The sequence below is a fragment of the Ictidomys tridecemlineatus genome, unplaced genomic scaffold, assembly GCF_052094955.1.
Source record: "Ictidomys tridecemlineatus isolate mIctTri1 unplaced genomic scaffold, mIctTri1.hap1 Scaffold_110, whole genome shotgun sequence".
In the NCBI taxonomy this organism is placed as follows: Eukaryota; Metazoa; Chordata; class Mammalia; order Rodentia; family Sciuridae; genus Ictidomys; species Ictidomys tridecemlineatus.
In genome coordinates, this window is record NW_027521036.1 from 126,441 (window position 1) to 139,281 (window position 12,841).

The 12,841-nt window shown below is 34.5% G+C and overlaps 1 protein-coding gene and 1 long non-coding RNA gene across 6 annotated transcripts in view; one reads left to right on the plus strand and one right to left on the minus strand.

The window, feature by feature from the left end:
* LOC144372489 (uncharacterized) overlaps positions 1 to 12,841 on the plus strand; it is a 45,084-nt gene that overhangs the window by 13,091 nt on the left and 19,152 nt on the right. The gene's annotated exons all lie outside the window — the stretch shown is intronic.
* The window catches only part of LOC144372485 (transport and Golgi organization protein 1 homolog), a 161,572-nt gene that overhangs the window by 8,347 nt on the left and 140,384 nt on the right, over positions 1 to 12,841 (minus strand). For 4 of the 5 annotated variants that reach the window (XM_078035837.1, XM_078035840.1, XM_078035839.1 and 1 more), the window contains 12 exons: positions 10,807 to 10,938; positions 8,490 to 8,511; positions 7,481 to 7,569; positions 7,167 to 7,244; positions 6,969 to 7,079; positions 5,676 to 5,747; positions 5,392 to 5,496; positions 4,626 to 4,748; positions 4,423 to 4,528; positions 3,346 to 3,401; positions 3,167 to 3,257; positions 2,857 to 2,995 (listed from right to left, as the gene is read on the minus strand). In XM_078035837.1, the coding sequence (XP_077891963.1) occupies positions 2,857 to 2,995; positions 3,167 to 3,257; positions 3,346 to 3,401; positions 4,423 to 4,528; positions 4,626 to 4,748; positions 5,392 to 5,496; positions 5,676 to 5,747; positions 6,969 to 7,079; positions 7,167 to 7,244; positions 7,481 to 7,569; positions 8,490 to 8,511; positions 10,807 to 10,938 (1,124 nt within the window). Of the gene's footprint in view, positions 1 to 2,856; positions 2,996 to 3,166; positions 3,258 to 3,345; positions 3,402 to 4,422; positions 4,529 to 4,625; positions 4,749 to 5,391; positions 5,497 to 5,675; positions 5,748 to 6,968; positions 7,080 to 7,166; positions 7,245 to 7,480; positions 7,570 to 8,489; positions 8,512 to 10,806; positions 10,939 to 12,027; positions 12,253 to 12,841 lie in introns of those variants that run through there. The other variant, XM_078035838.1, reaches the window with a different exon arrangement.

Sequence of the window (12,841 nt, forward strand, 5' to 3'; positions counted from 1 at the left end):
AGATTAAAGATAGCTTGGAAAGCAGTAAGACACTAGTCCCTTATGAGAAAGAGCAAGGAGTCTGGGGAGGTAGCTCAATAGTAGAGCACATGGCTCAAGGTCCTGGGTTTGAGCCTTAGTACTGAAATAGGACTGGGGTTGTGGCTCAGTGGTGAAGCACGTGCCCCACATGTGTGAGGCACTGGGATCAGTCCTCAACACCACATAAAATAAATAAAATATTGTGTCGGGCTGGGGATGTGGCTCAAGCGGTAGTGCGCTCGCCTGGCATGTGTGCAGCCCGGGTTCAATCCTCAGGACCACATACAAACAAAGATGTTGTGTCCGCTAAAAACTAAAAAATAAATATTAAAATTCTCTCTTTCTCTCTCTCTTAAAAAAATTCTATAAAAAATAAAATAAAATATTATGTCCATCTACAACTAAAATAATATTTTAAACCCTGAACTTTTTAAAATCCTAAACTCAATGAATGATTTTAGCAGCAGATTTGGGAAGTAAAATAAATCCTAGCGCTTTTAAGACAGGTCAGAAGAAAATATCCAGAAGAAGTAAATCCAGAATGTAGGAGGCAGGGGAAATCAAATTCTAATATGCATTATTATAATCAGAAGAGAGAATGAGGTAAAATCAACATTTAAAAAAAGACTCAAGAAATATTTAATGGTCCCAAACAACATAACTGCAAGAGGAAAAAGTGGGTGGGGTGGGGAAAACTACACCTAGGCACTTCCCAATAAAACTGATAAAAAAACAGAGAAATGACTACAGGAACTAGGGGAGGGATAAGACCAAACAACAATGATAATGGACTCCATAAAGAAAAAATTTAGAACAGATGGTAATTAATTGGATATTTTTAAATTGCTAAAACTAAGTAACAGTCAAAATTCAGTAGCCAAAAGAGAGATCCTTTAAAAATGGAAACTGGTTTTAACTCTAATCATGAAGTTCATGTCAACCTAATACAGATTATAAAGGTAGCAATATTTAGTGGATAAAATACTATTCTGTTTATCCTTGTACTACTTTGATACACTAATCAAATCTATCATTAAAGGACAATGTTCAAATAGAATGAAAATAATTTCAAATATGAAACCAACAGTGTAGAATGCAGAACTACAGAAACTTTAAATATGTGTATAAATTGAATGAATGTCTTATGGAGTTCACAGTATATGAAGTACTAACATACAATGCCACAACAGTTATCTGATTCGGGAGCTACTTAAAGCCCATAAAAAAAATAATAAACCTATTAATCTATGTCAGGTTTTTATTAAATCCAGAATATATACCATGGCCTTTAAATTATGAGAAGATGAATAAAATTATAATTATAATTATATAATTACAATTATATAATTATAATTCCATTATAATTTATGATTACATCAAGCTTATACAGGGGATGAGGAAAATAATTAAAAATATTTAAACTATTAAAAAGATACAAGGAAGAAAAAAAGAACAGGTCATCAAATAGAAAGCAAATTCTTCATAAACCACAGGCACATATTGACATGGACAGACATATTTTAGAAAGTCCACTCAAGCAGCTATAGAGAAAATTACTAAGAATTTGAAATAAATTATATAAAAATATAAATAATGGAGAATGAAGACAGATGACCTAGGTTAGAAACAGAAAAGATGACACAGGCATGAACTAACATAGTACCTGGGGATGAGTAAAAAGAGTACAAACCACAGATGATGACTGAATGAATTTTGGAGGAGTTGAGGAAAATAGTGCTATAATTTAACTGCATTACAAAGAAAATTAATTGCCATTTAGGTCATTCATATTACTAGTAGGGACAGAGAAAACAAGTGTTCTCTTAAATAAAAAGTGATAAAATGAGAAATGTTTCTTTGAAACAGGCCAGGCATTTAGAACTGGCCTGAACAAAAATTTGAGATTCTAAAAAGGTCGCTTGGAGATCACAGAATTTTAGAAAAGTTAATGGGAAGGTTTCAATATTTAATGCATTAATTAGGCAACAGAAGTCAAAATACCTAAAAATAGTTAGGTCTATAAGAAGGTCTGTCTTTGCTTTAACAAGATATATATATATATATATATATATATATATATATATATATATATATATATATATGCCGAAGAGTAAAATCAGGTGCAAACAAACAAAATCTGACACAAAAAAACCTATTTTTAGAGAATTCAAGTATTTTTGTGGATTAAAAACTTCAAATGAACTTTCAAAAAATAACTAGCTCCACACTGAGAAGATTAATATATAAATATATACTACAAACAAGTACTTCTGTAATCATAACTCCTAAGGTCCTTGCCACAGTTCAATTTTTAGTGTGAACATCTGAGATATTCAAGTCCAAAACTTGTACCATCAATAAGTAAATATTATTCCTTTTTGAAGTTTTTATTCTACTAAAACATGTCATTCCAAATCACTCAGTATTTTTAAAGGTCCAGAGTTAGAGATAAAAGTTCAAAACATTAGAATTACATAACTGATTACAATGAAAGGTAATTAAAATAAATAGTGGGATCATAGAAAGGGCCTAGATCTTTTGAGAGGTATTTCCACATCAGTGACTGTTAATACCAGTTTACCACTTCCTGCCTTCATATGAATTTGACAATTGATTACGATGTCCTCACAGCCTTAGTTTATGGTTCCAACTACCTCAGGACTCTTAAGACTGACGATGGAAAGAAAAATGCAACTTATAGGACACAAAACACAAAGGAAAAAAGACAAATCTCTACTTATTACAACTAGAAAAAATTGTAAATAATCTTAAGAAAAGATAAAATTATCTGTTAGTTCACACAGTGATAACAATAACAAACAATGAAAATCTTACTTTTGTAGTGCCATCTCATTTTGCTGGTAGAGTTCATTTAAAATCTCCACTTTCTGCCTAAGAGTTTTGCATTCCTCTTCCAGTTCAGCTTTAGAAGACCGTAGTGAATTGCAGTCACTTTCTAATTTCTTTATTTGGTCTGTAAAGGATAAAACAGCTTATCTCTATATGTGTACAAGGACTTAAGAACTTGTTTGAGGGAGTAGTGCCAAGAAAAGTAAGAAGCATGAAAGCAAGAAGCCATTCTTTATCTTTCCAATAAAATTTTAAGTCTTTTCAACATGGCAATTTCTTCTCAAGAAGAACCCACCTTCTAGATTACATATTGTGGACATCAAGGTGCTTTGCTTAAGTTGTAAAAGTTTTAGATCCTCTTCAACTACTGATATTGTAGTTTGTGTCTAAAAATTGCAGAAAAGAGAGGTATTCTTAAAAGTGAGGCATAGGAAGAATTCACAGGCACTATGGGACTCTTACAAAGAACTATACCCGAGAGACATCCATCATCTGCTTAATTTGATCTTTGATCTTCTCGTTCCGATCACCTAAAAAACAAAAGACTTTTAGCTTTTCCTTTCCTTACTTTTAACTCTATATTCTCCTAACTTCCCCAAACTAAAGAATGATTGTGTTCAAACACCGGAAGAAAAAAAAATCAATTAAATAATTAAACTGATTAGACTAATGACTTTTAAGAGAATTGCAAGCTTAGATTTAAAAAAAAAAAGAAAGAGGTGAATTTCAGACTGGGGTTGTGGCTCAGTGGTAGAGTGCTCACCTAGCATGTGTGAGGCACTGAGTTTGATCCTCAGCATAAAAATAAATAAAAGTACTGTGTCTGTTTTTTTTTTTAAAAAGGTGAATTTCTAGTTTGCACAACTAAAATGTTATCTATGTTATTCTTGTAAGATAAAAGCTTTTCTTCTCTCTCAGATCTATCTTCACCTGGGCAAGTAAGTGTCTTGTTTTGAAAGATTCAATCCTCTATTTTCTCCCTGAATCTACTACCAGGTGTGGTTTGAAATACTTGCTATGTAAGCAATATCCAACTTGGGAGAAAACATCTGGAAATATTTTCCTCATCAGTAAACATTGTTACACTCCCTCTCTAGCTTTCTGATAGTCTCTAGCCTCTGTTCTCACAGCCTTAGTTTATGGTTCCAACTACCTCCGGACTCTTAAGACTGACTGTGGACTTAAAACCACAGAGCCATAGAGATGATGAGTATCAAAATCAAGTATCATCTGCATAAGTTAATAAATAAATTTCTCTTACTGTACAATGTTCAATACTTAGAGGTATAGGATGTGACTATTGTAGCTGCAGTGTACTTACTAGTTTTCAATGGGATAGGAAAAGTCAAGTGTTCTTCATATGCCTATTGCTACATTATACCCCAGCAACCCACCTCTGCCAATGCAACAGACATATCTATAGATCCAGTGATATGTGTCTACAACCCTGAAGCTTAAGAAGAAATTCAGCCAGCTGAAAAGTGGCATCTGTATACTTAATTAAAGACAGGAAAGAAAAAAAGGATTCAACCTCCCTGAGACTGATCTTACCTGCTAACTCTCCATTGGTTAATTCATCTGACTCATCTCGACTTTGATCCTCAGATTCAGATTCACATTGTAACCGATTCAACTGTGTGATGTAATTAGTTAGAGCCTAGAAAAGAAGCAAAAGGTTGGAAGACTCTCGATTTTAATTCAAAGATTTCAGGAGAATTCATGAGATGAAACATGTATTTGGAGTATAAACTTACATTAATAGTATCATCTTTAAGACTAAGCGTTACTTGTAAATCTTTCTGTAACTTCTCAAATGATTTCATTTGTTCACTGAGCTCAGCGTGTGATGTACTCCAGTCTTTCACTTCCTGCTGCAACTGAAAAGTCAAAACACATGAATTCCTATGGGTTAGGGAGGGGTTTCTGCACTGGATACATCAGGACTACAAGACTTAGACAAAGAAATACAGAGCCATACTCCTCGGTGGCCTCCCTCAATCGAGGAGGTTGAGACCTTGGTTAAGGAAGAGGGCAGAGTGGCCTCAACTCTCACAGCTGCAGTAAGAACATCAGAGCTATCAGGAAGTTGACCCTGTTTATTGCATTCCCCAGAAAATTGCTGCCAATTCAAATAATTTACCTCCAGCAGGAATGGCTGGGCACATATGACTGTCTCCTAAATTTAGATTCCTTATCATGTAATCTTCCCTTGGCCGGTGAATCAGTAACTACTCAAAAGAGGATCATAAAATACTTAATTTTCTGGTTTAAAAAGTTTCTTTGAGGCTATGCAAGTTAATAACTGATTGACATTTGATAAGAAAAGCAATAATCCAAAAATCCAAAACAGATGGAGACCATATATATGCACTCAATTTGGGGAGCATTGTTTAAACTTTGCATATCTAGAAAAGGTCCTACATGAATATTCCTTACCTCAGAAACAGATCCAAAAAAGATACAAGATAATGATATTCACTTCTCTAGTTTACATTATGTATGACATCAAATTTTATTTACCTGCTCTTTCTTCTTCTTAAGCATGGTATTTTCTTTCTGAAGCTGACAGCATTCCAACTTCACCTTCTCTTCACAAAGCTTAGCTTCATTAAGGACAATGTGAAGCTAATGCAAAACACTACAGTTAGTGAATTAATTCCAAAGAAAAAACAAAGTTATACTTTCCCAAACCACACATCATACAGTTCTCATTTTTTGCACATTTTAGCACACCTCAAATTTTTGGTCTGCAACAAAACTAAGATATAGTATTAATATCCGTTAGCAAGAGTTGGCAGCTTTACCTCTGAAAGTTCAGAAGTATTCACTGAAATGACATCTTTAAGCTTCTCTATAGTTTTCTTATTTTCCATTATCTGCCAGGTGAAAACAGAACACAAAATATGCATTAGGATTTCAGTAGAAATACTGATATATATGTGTGTGTGTGTGTACACACACATATATATACTAAAAAGATAAACACAACAAAATTTTTGTCAAGCCATCCCATTACATTTCAGGTAAATGCAGGGGATCCAGCTTTGGACTAAGCAAAAAATCAAGAACTGAAAGAGATGAGGGAAAATGAAGTCATAAATATTTCATGGCATCCACAACCTTACTGTTTATGAGATAACCAGAAAAAAAAGGTCAAAGTATAGAAAATCATAATGCAATAAGTAAATAAAATGTTTTAAAGCATAGAAAATTAACTAATTAATTACTGTTTCAAGTAAACCAGTTCAAATTAGTAATTTTTTTCTAGTGATAGAGAAAAAAATTTCCCAAGATCATTTTTAAAATTTTCTTATCTGAAGTAAAAAATGATAAAATTTAAGGAAGAATAGACTAATCTCACATACAGAAGAAATCCAAAAAATTTATAAATATACCCGCTCCTTAAGGAAGTGGATATAACTCTGCAATCTTTGTTTGCAATGCCTGGGATTGAATCCTGGGCCTCATGTATGCTAGGCAAGTGCTCTACCATGAGCTGCATCCTGAGCTTGTAACTCTTCATACTTTAACTGTGGGCTGTGCATGGTAACTTCCAAAGAATACAATATGAAAAGGATTGGAAAGAATTTTTACAGTGGAGAAATCTGATAAATACTACCTCAGCTAGGTGATCAAGCTTACTTGGGGGTAGGATATTTTAGAACACACTCTCTACTATCTTTTGCAACTTTTATGTAATTATAGAAACTTATAAAAATTGAAAATGAAACATGAATTGAAAATGAAATAAATTTTTTTAAGTACAGAAAATTGATTAATTCATTACTCTTTCAAGTAAAAAGTAAACAAATACTGTTCAACTGGACAATAGTTTTTTAGTTGTTCTGCATGTTTCCAAGGGCAGAGCAAAGCAATATGAAAATTATCCAAGGTTGAGAATAAAAATATTTCCTAGGCCCATAAAAATAATTTGTTGTATCAGTACTTAAAAGTTCCACAAAATGGGCAGAAGTGGGTTCAACTTCCTTGGCTCCTAATCTTACTTTAGTTAACAGCTAGACTAAGTTTAACTTAACCAATTTTACAAAATATTCCAAAAGCCAAATTGCAGTAACACTTAGCAGCAAAACTCTTACCAAGTCCTGATTCTTAGCTTTCTGTTCTTTCTCAGATTCTAACATAACATGAAGACTTTTAGCTCTCTCATCCAGAAGTTCATTAGCTTTTTCAAGAAGCTTCATTTTATCCTGGAAAAAATAGGTGTCAAGATTACTCACTCATTACATTTACTTTTGAGTTTAGAATGTAATTCCCCCCAAAAAAGGGATTTTTACCTTGTAATTAGTTGTTTCATCAGAAAGAATCATTTTTTGTTTCATGGTTTCTTGAACCTGTTTCTTTGATTCCTTCACCTATGCAAATAAAGCATTCAGAATTAAGATACACAAATTATAGTGCTACTATACAAGTTACTTCCAGACAAGTGACCCTTTCCAGAAGAAAGCAGTACTTAATACATGACTGCTTAGAATTTGGATGATTTGTAGGAAATAATGAAAAAAATTTTAAAATACGATTTTTAAATTAAAACAGGTAGAAATGATTCAAGCTAGAACCAAAGGAGAAAGAAACAAAAAAATAATTATACCTTCTGTTCATAATTTGACAATTTCTGCACTAGTTCTTCATTTTCTTTTATGAAATTGTTCACCTTTTTGGAAATTTGCTGTTCATTGACTAAAAGGGGGAAATATACAAGATTATTACAATCACTAAATGAAATTCAATTATTCAATCTACTAAAAGCAAAGACATGTTATATGGTACTATGAGGAAATACTTCTTAGCATAGCTATTATGCTTTTAAAAAGAAATCTATGCTTATTAGCAATAAGAGTATAAAAATTATTAAAATTTAAGAAAAATATAAGAACAATGATATTTTGCTTGGTGCAATGGTACACACCTGTAATCCCAGTGGCTCAGGAGGCTGAGCTAGAAGGATCCCAAGTTCAAAGCCAGCCTCAGCAAGAGCGAGACACTAAGCAACTAAGTGAGACTTGGTCTCTAAATACAGGAGGTTGGGGATGTGGCTCAGTAGCGTGCCCCAAAGTTCAATCCCAGGTACCCCTCCCATCCAAAATGATATTTAAATTTAAGCTTATTTCACAGATGGGAAATACAGTAAAGTGTTGTAGCTTGATATTCCTCCCTTCTCAAAACACTTTCTTTTCAGAAAATGGAATCATTTAATTCTTTGCAAAGAAAAACAGAAATGAAAACATACTGATTCACATTAACATTCTTTAAATTATCTACTCAATTACTTTATGCATGATTAAATCATTAGCATAGAAATACTCTTCAAATGTAATACATCTGCATTATATCAATATTCAAAGTTAATCTGCCCCAAATTAAAACTTATCATCTCCCTATCCACAATTTGTTCCTCCTCTTTATCTCCTATCTCAGAGTTGGAACCATCATCATCTACTCTATTATCCATGCTAGCAACCTAGGAACAGTAAAATTTTCAGGAGGTAAAAAAGATAATAGACATTAAAAGTCACTGTATCTACTTCTAACATACATAAAACACACATCAAACACCAATACAAAGGGTTATTACAAGTTTAAGAGACCTAAAAATTTACCTTGATATACTCTATCTTTTACCTAGAAGAGAGAAAAAAGATTAAATTTGATATCAAACATCTGCTCAATAGAAACAGCATTCCTAAAACAACAATCAGAATCATAACCAAGTGAGAATTTAATAACATTCTGGTTCAGGATAATAATTTATAGGATTAAAAATAAGTAAAGGTTAACAAGCCTTTTAAATTTAATTGGTAGTGATATTTCATAAATAGCCTCTGACATAAAAACACTAAGATATGCACCTTATTTCACAGTAAATATGTGTGTGTGTATGTGTGTGTGTGTGTGTGTGTGTGTGTGTGTGTGTACTCAAAATCATTTACTTGACAATTCTAAATAACCAGGATAAAGTCTAGAAACAATGACTATTCAAAAGGAATCTGAGGAAACAATATTAAAGGCATAATCTTTGTACTAAGATATGCCACTTTCACTCACAAGAAAACATCTTAGAACTCCAATTTAAATTTGGCTATTGGCTGAATTTAGAAACTAAGAGGCTACATCATCTTATTTCTGCAAACCACTAAATGTATAGCAAGAATTCTGAAAGGGAAGACTGCTAGAAGAAAATGCACAAGAAACAAGAGAAATGACAATTAACATATTCTGGAAAGGACAAAAACAATCATTTCCAAAAGACAGCAATAAACTACCTGATAATAAAACGTAAGCAGAAATTTTTTTAAAACATCACTAAATTTCTTTATAACTTAGCATATTACTTGTCCTTTCAAATGTTATAAATGGTGATGGGATACTCAGATGTGTCCATGGATCATCCATGGGATCTTCGTAATAGGAAATTGCATTCAGAAAACTCCAACACAGAAAGAAATGAACATTTCTTTAATGTCATAGCCTTGCTAACCTTTTACTCAAAATGACAACAGAGGAAAATGGGAAGTAGCATAAAAGCAGTCATCTAAGGTAAGGACTAAAGTTCCAAAGTCAAATGCTGAAACTGAGGAGCAACAAGCTAGGAACCAGATCCCACATAACCTAGTGAAAAGAGAAACAGGTACCAGGGTTTTTGAAATGAAAGAAACAAGAGAGAGAAATATAAAATGTTGTCATGTTTTTCCCTTCTCTTTATCCTTCTATTTCCTTTTTCCTTTTAGCTGAGAAAAAGTTCAATGAGATTAGAAAATTCCTCACAGGAATCCAGGCAAACGATTCTTCTATTTAAGAAGGGAATACTTTCTAGGAGATTTTACACTCAATTGTACAAGGAGAGGAAACTTATCTTAACAATGATATGTCTGATATAATTAAGAAATCAGAAAAAGAACAATCAGATTTGAAAAGATTTGTATCCAATGCTTTTGACCTCTTTAACTGTTAGGCTTTTCATATGCAAAGTCCATTTACCTAAAATAATTTTCTTCCAATTATGTTAAATAACTATGAAACAGAATGACCTACAGTACAAACATAAGTATGTATAAGCACATATATATATATATATATATATATATATATATATATATATATATATATATATATACACACACACACACACTTATACATATATGTACACATATACACAGAGATAGACTAATTCTGCTCAGGAAAAAAAAAGACTTAATGAACAAAACATTTAATGGATTTTTGGACAACACATAATCTATACTTCCAAATAAAAAGGTATGTTCTGAACATATGATCAAATCATAAAATCTGGGAAAAATTTATATAAAAGACTGGAAAAATTATCTCATCTCCTTTTTCTCATTTTACTGTATTTCTTTGCAGCATTTCCCCCTGTTTATATGTGTTTATATTAACATACAGTTCATCAACATTTAAATCTTAGTTTCTGCTTTTTTTCCCCACTTCACATTTAATTGTGAGCATTTTCTGTACCTCAAAGCTTTGAAATAAATACATCTGCCTACTATTCCATTAATTGAACATACAATAACCCCTAAATGAATTATGTTGTGCTAAGTCTTCAATCTAATACACTGTTCCATTGAAAAACATTACCAAAATCTTCAAAGCATAGTTATTTCTTTAAGATAGATTACTAGACATATATGCTACATAAAAGGATATTTATCTAACCTATCCCATCTTTTATCCCACTTTTAAGACTTCTGATACATATGAAACTACTGGTCAGGATGGCTGTAAGAATTACCAGTTCTACCAACTGCACCCACACTAAATTATTTTATAAGGTTAGTTTGACTTAAACCACTAATTTGTGTTTTAGCAACTGAAAAAGAAAAAAAAGGGGGGGGCAGTGACTATATAAAATAATCCTTGTGCTTATGTGCTGAGGTATAAGTAAGTTAATTTACTCACAACAAGAACAGTTCTCCAAAAAAAAATGACAAAGGATACAATCCCAAAGAAAACAGTGAAAACTACAGGCTTCCATGGTAGTCCATAAAAATCAGGCCCAGGTTGAGTATCATCAGGCAATGTAGTAAACAGCTGAAACAGACAAATTAGAAGAAATGGGAAACCTTAAATTTATAACAAAACAGTCACAAAGAATCATGGCAATTCTAAACCAACCTCCTCATCAGAAATCAACCTCCTCAATATTTTCCAATAGCTTCTTCAAGAGAGAGGATACTGGCAGTCTCACATTTTTTGTTGGCTTGCAGTGTTTTCAAGTATAATGAATCTAAATACTTTTTTAAAAAATATTTATTTATGTATCTTTAGTTTTAGGGTGGACACATTGTTTTGTTTTTATATGGTGCAGAGGATGCAACCCAGTGCCTCATGTATGCTAGGCAAGCGCTCTACCACTGAACCACAACCCCAGCCCGAATCTAAATACTTTAAATTGAGCATACATTTCCAGTTTGTAACAGGCCCTATATCATCACATTGTCTAACACCTGGCTAGAATCCCTCTGGATCATTCTTTTCTCTTAGATAACCTGGTTTTTATAATTTAAAAAATTCATTTAAGACAAAAACTTAAATATATGAAAGAACTAATTAATTTTATGGCAACAAATAAAAACAATGATGATATAAGATTTTAAATCTTACTTCCATTCCACTCTTATATAAACAGATAAGTGACATGTAATTTCAGACAACTCTTGAAAACTGGCTTAAACTTCTCTGAATTTAACATCCTTCTATAAAATTCAAAGCCTAATTTTAAATGGTTGCTCAAAGGCAGTGCAGTAAACACCTGCCTATTCTTCCCTGTTTTCACCGCCCTCTACACGTAATAGGAGATAACTGTCATTTGGGCCCAATTCCCCAGCAGTCTCCGTAGGGAAAACACCTGTAGTAACCTTAGCTGTTTGGATTGTTGGCTGCATTTCGGAACATACCATGAGGTTGTCACCTCTATTCCGTCAAAAAAAAAAAGTGCAAGTGGGGAAAGCTCAAGTACACTCTCACCGGCCTCGCTTAACAATACACTCAAGTCCTGCCTGCCTTGGGCCCGACACACTCCATTTCTCCGTTGCCATGACAGTCAGTGCACCCACTCCGCCAGAACTCAGCCACCCGCCTGCCAGAGCTGGGGTCCCTCCCTGGGAATGGGACCGTCACCTCCAGTAGCTTGGCAATGAGGGCTGCGTAGAGCACCGACAGGGGTCCCAGGAGCTCCGGGTCCCCCGGTAAAGCAGTGACAGAAGGCACAGTGGCAGGTACTGAGTCCATGGTGTAGGGACAGCTGAGCGGAAGCAACGCTTCCATGCAGAACAGCACAGGACCCTCTTTCACCGTTTCCTACTTCGGTAGGACCCAGCGCAGGGGGCAGGTACTGGGAGTGAACTTTGCCTTCCTCCACCGCAGGCGCTTTCCGCCCAACGCAAGTAAAACGCGTCATCAGAGGAAGCCCCTGGGCCCACAGCAGTGAGAGGACAGAGGATGCAGAGGGGCGGGCAGGGAGTGGAAAGAACCAACTGCGGAGCCCAGCGGGGGACAGCGCAAGGAGAGCCCAGCAGAAGAGTCCAAATGAAAGGACTCCAGAAGGAAAGAGGCTCACCTGTCCCCGGAACTGGGAGAGGACCAGCGATTTAGAAGGCCCTGGAGGAAGCCAGGGAACTAGCAAAAGGGGATTATAGGCAGAGACTAGGAAAAAGGAGAAAGTCAGGCCTCCCAGCTCCTCCCAGAGCAAAACCCTTTTGTCAACGTGTTGAGACACCAGGTACCTACCTGCCCCAAAAGTGCAGACAGAAGAGGAGAAGCTTCTCCTGCTCCCTTATAAAGGACTACTGCTTGGACTGGGCTTTCCTTCCCTGCTCAATCCAGTCCTGTTACTTTCTCCAATTGTGGATGACACTCTTTTTAAAAAGCCTTACCCTAAGGAATCATGTCATTATCACCCCACTCCGGTGGCTTCATTTCTGGATGCCACATT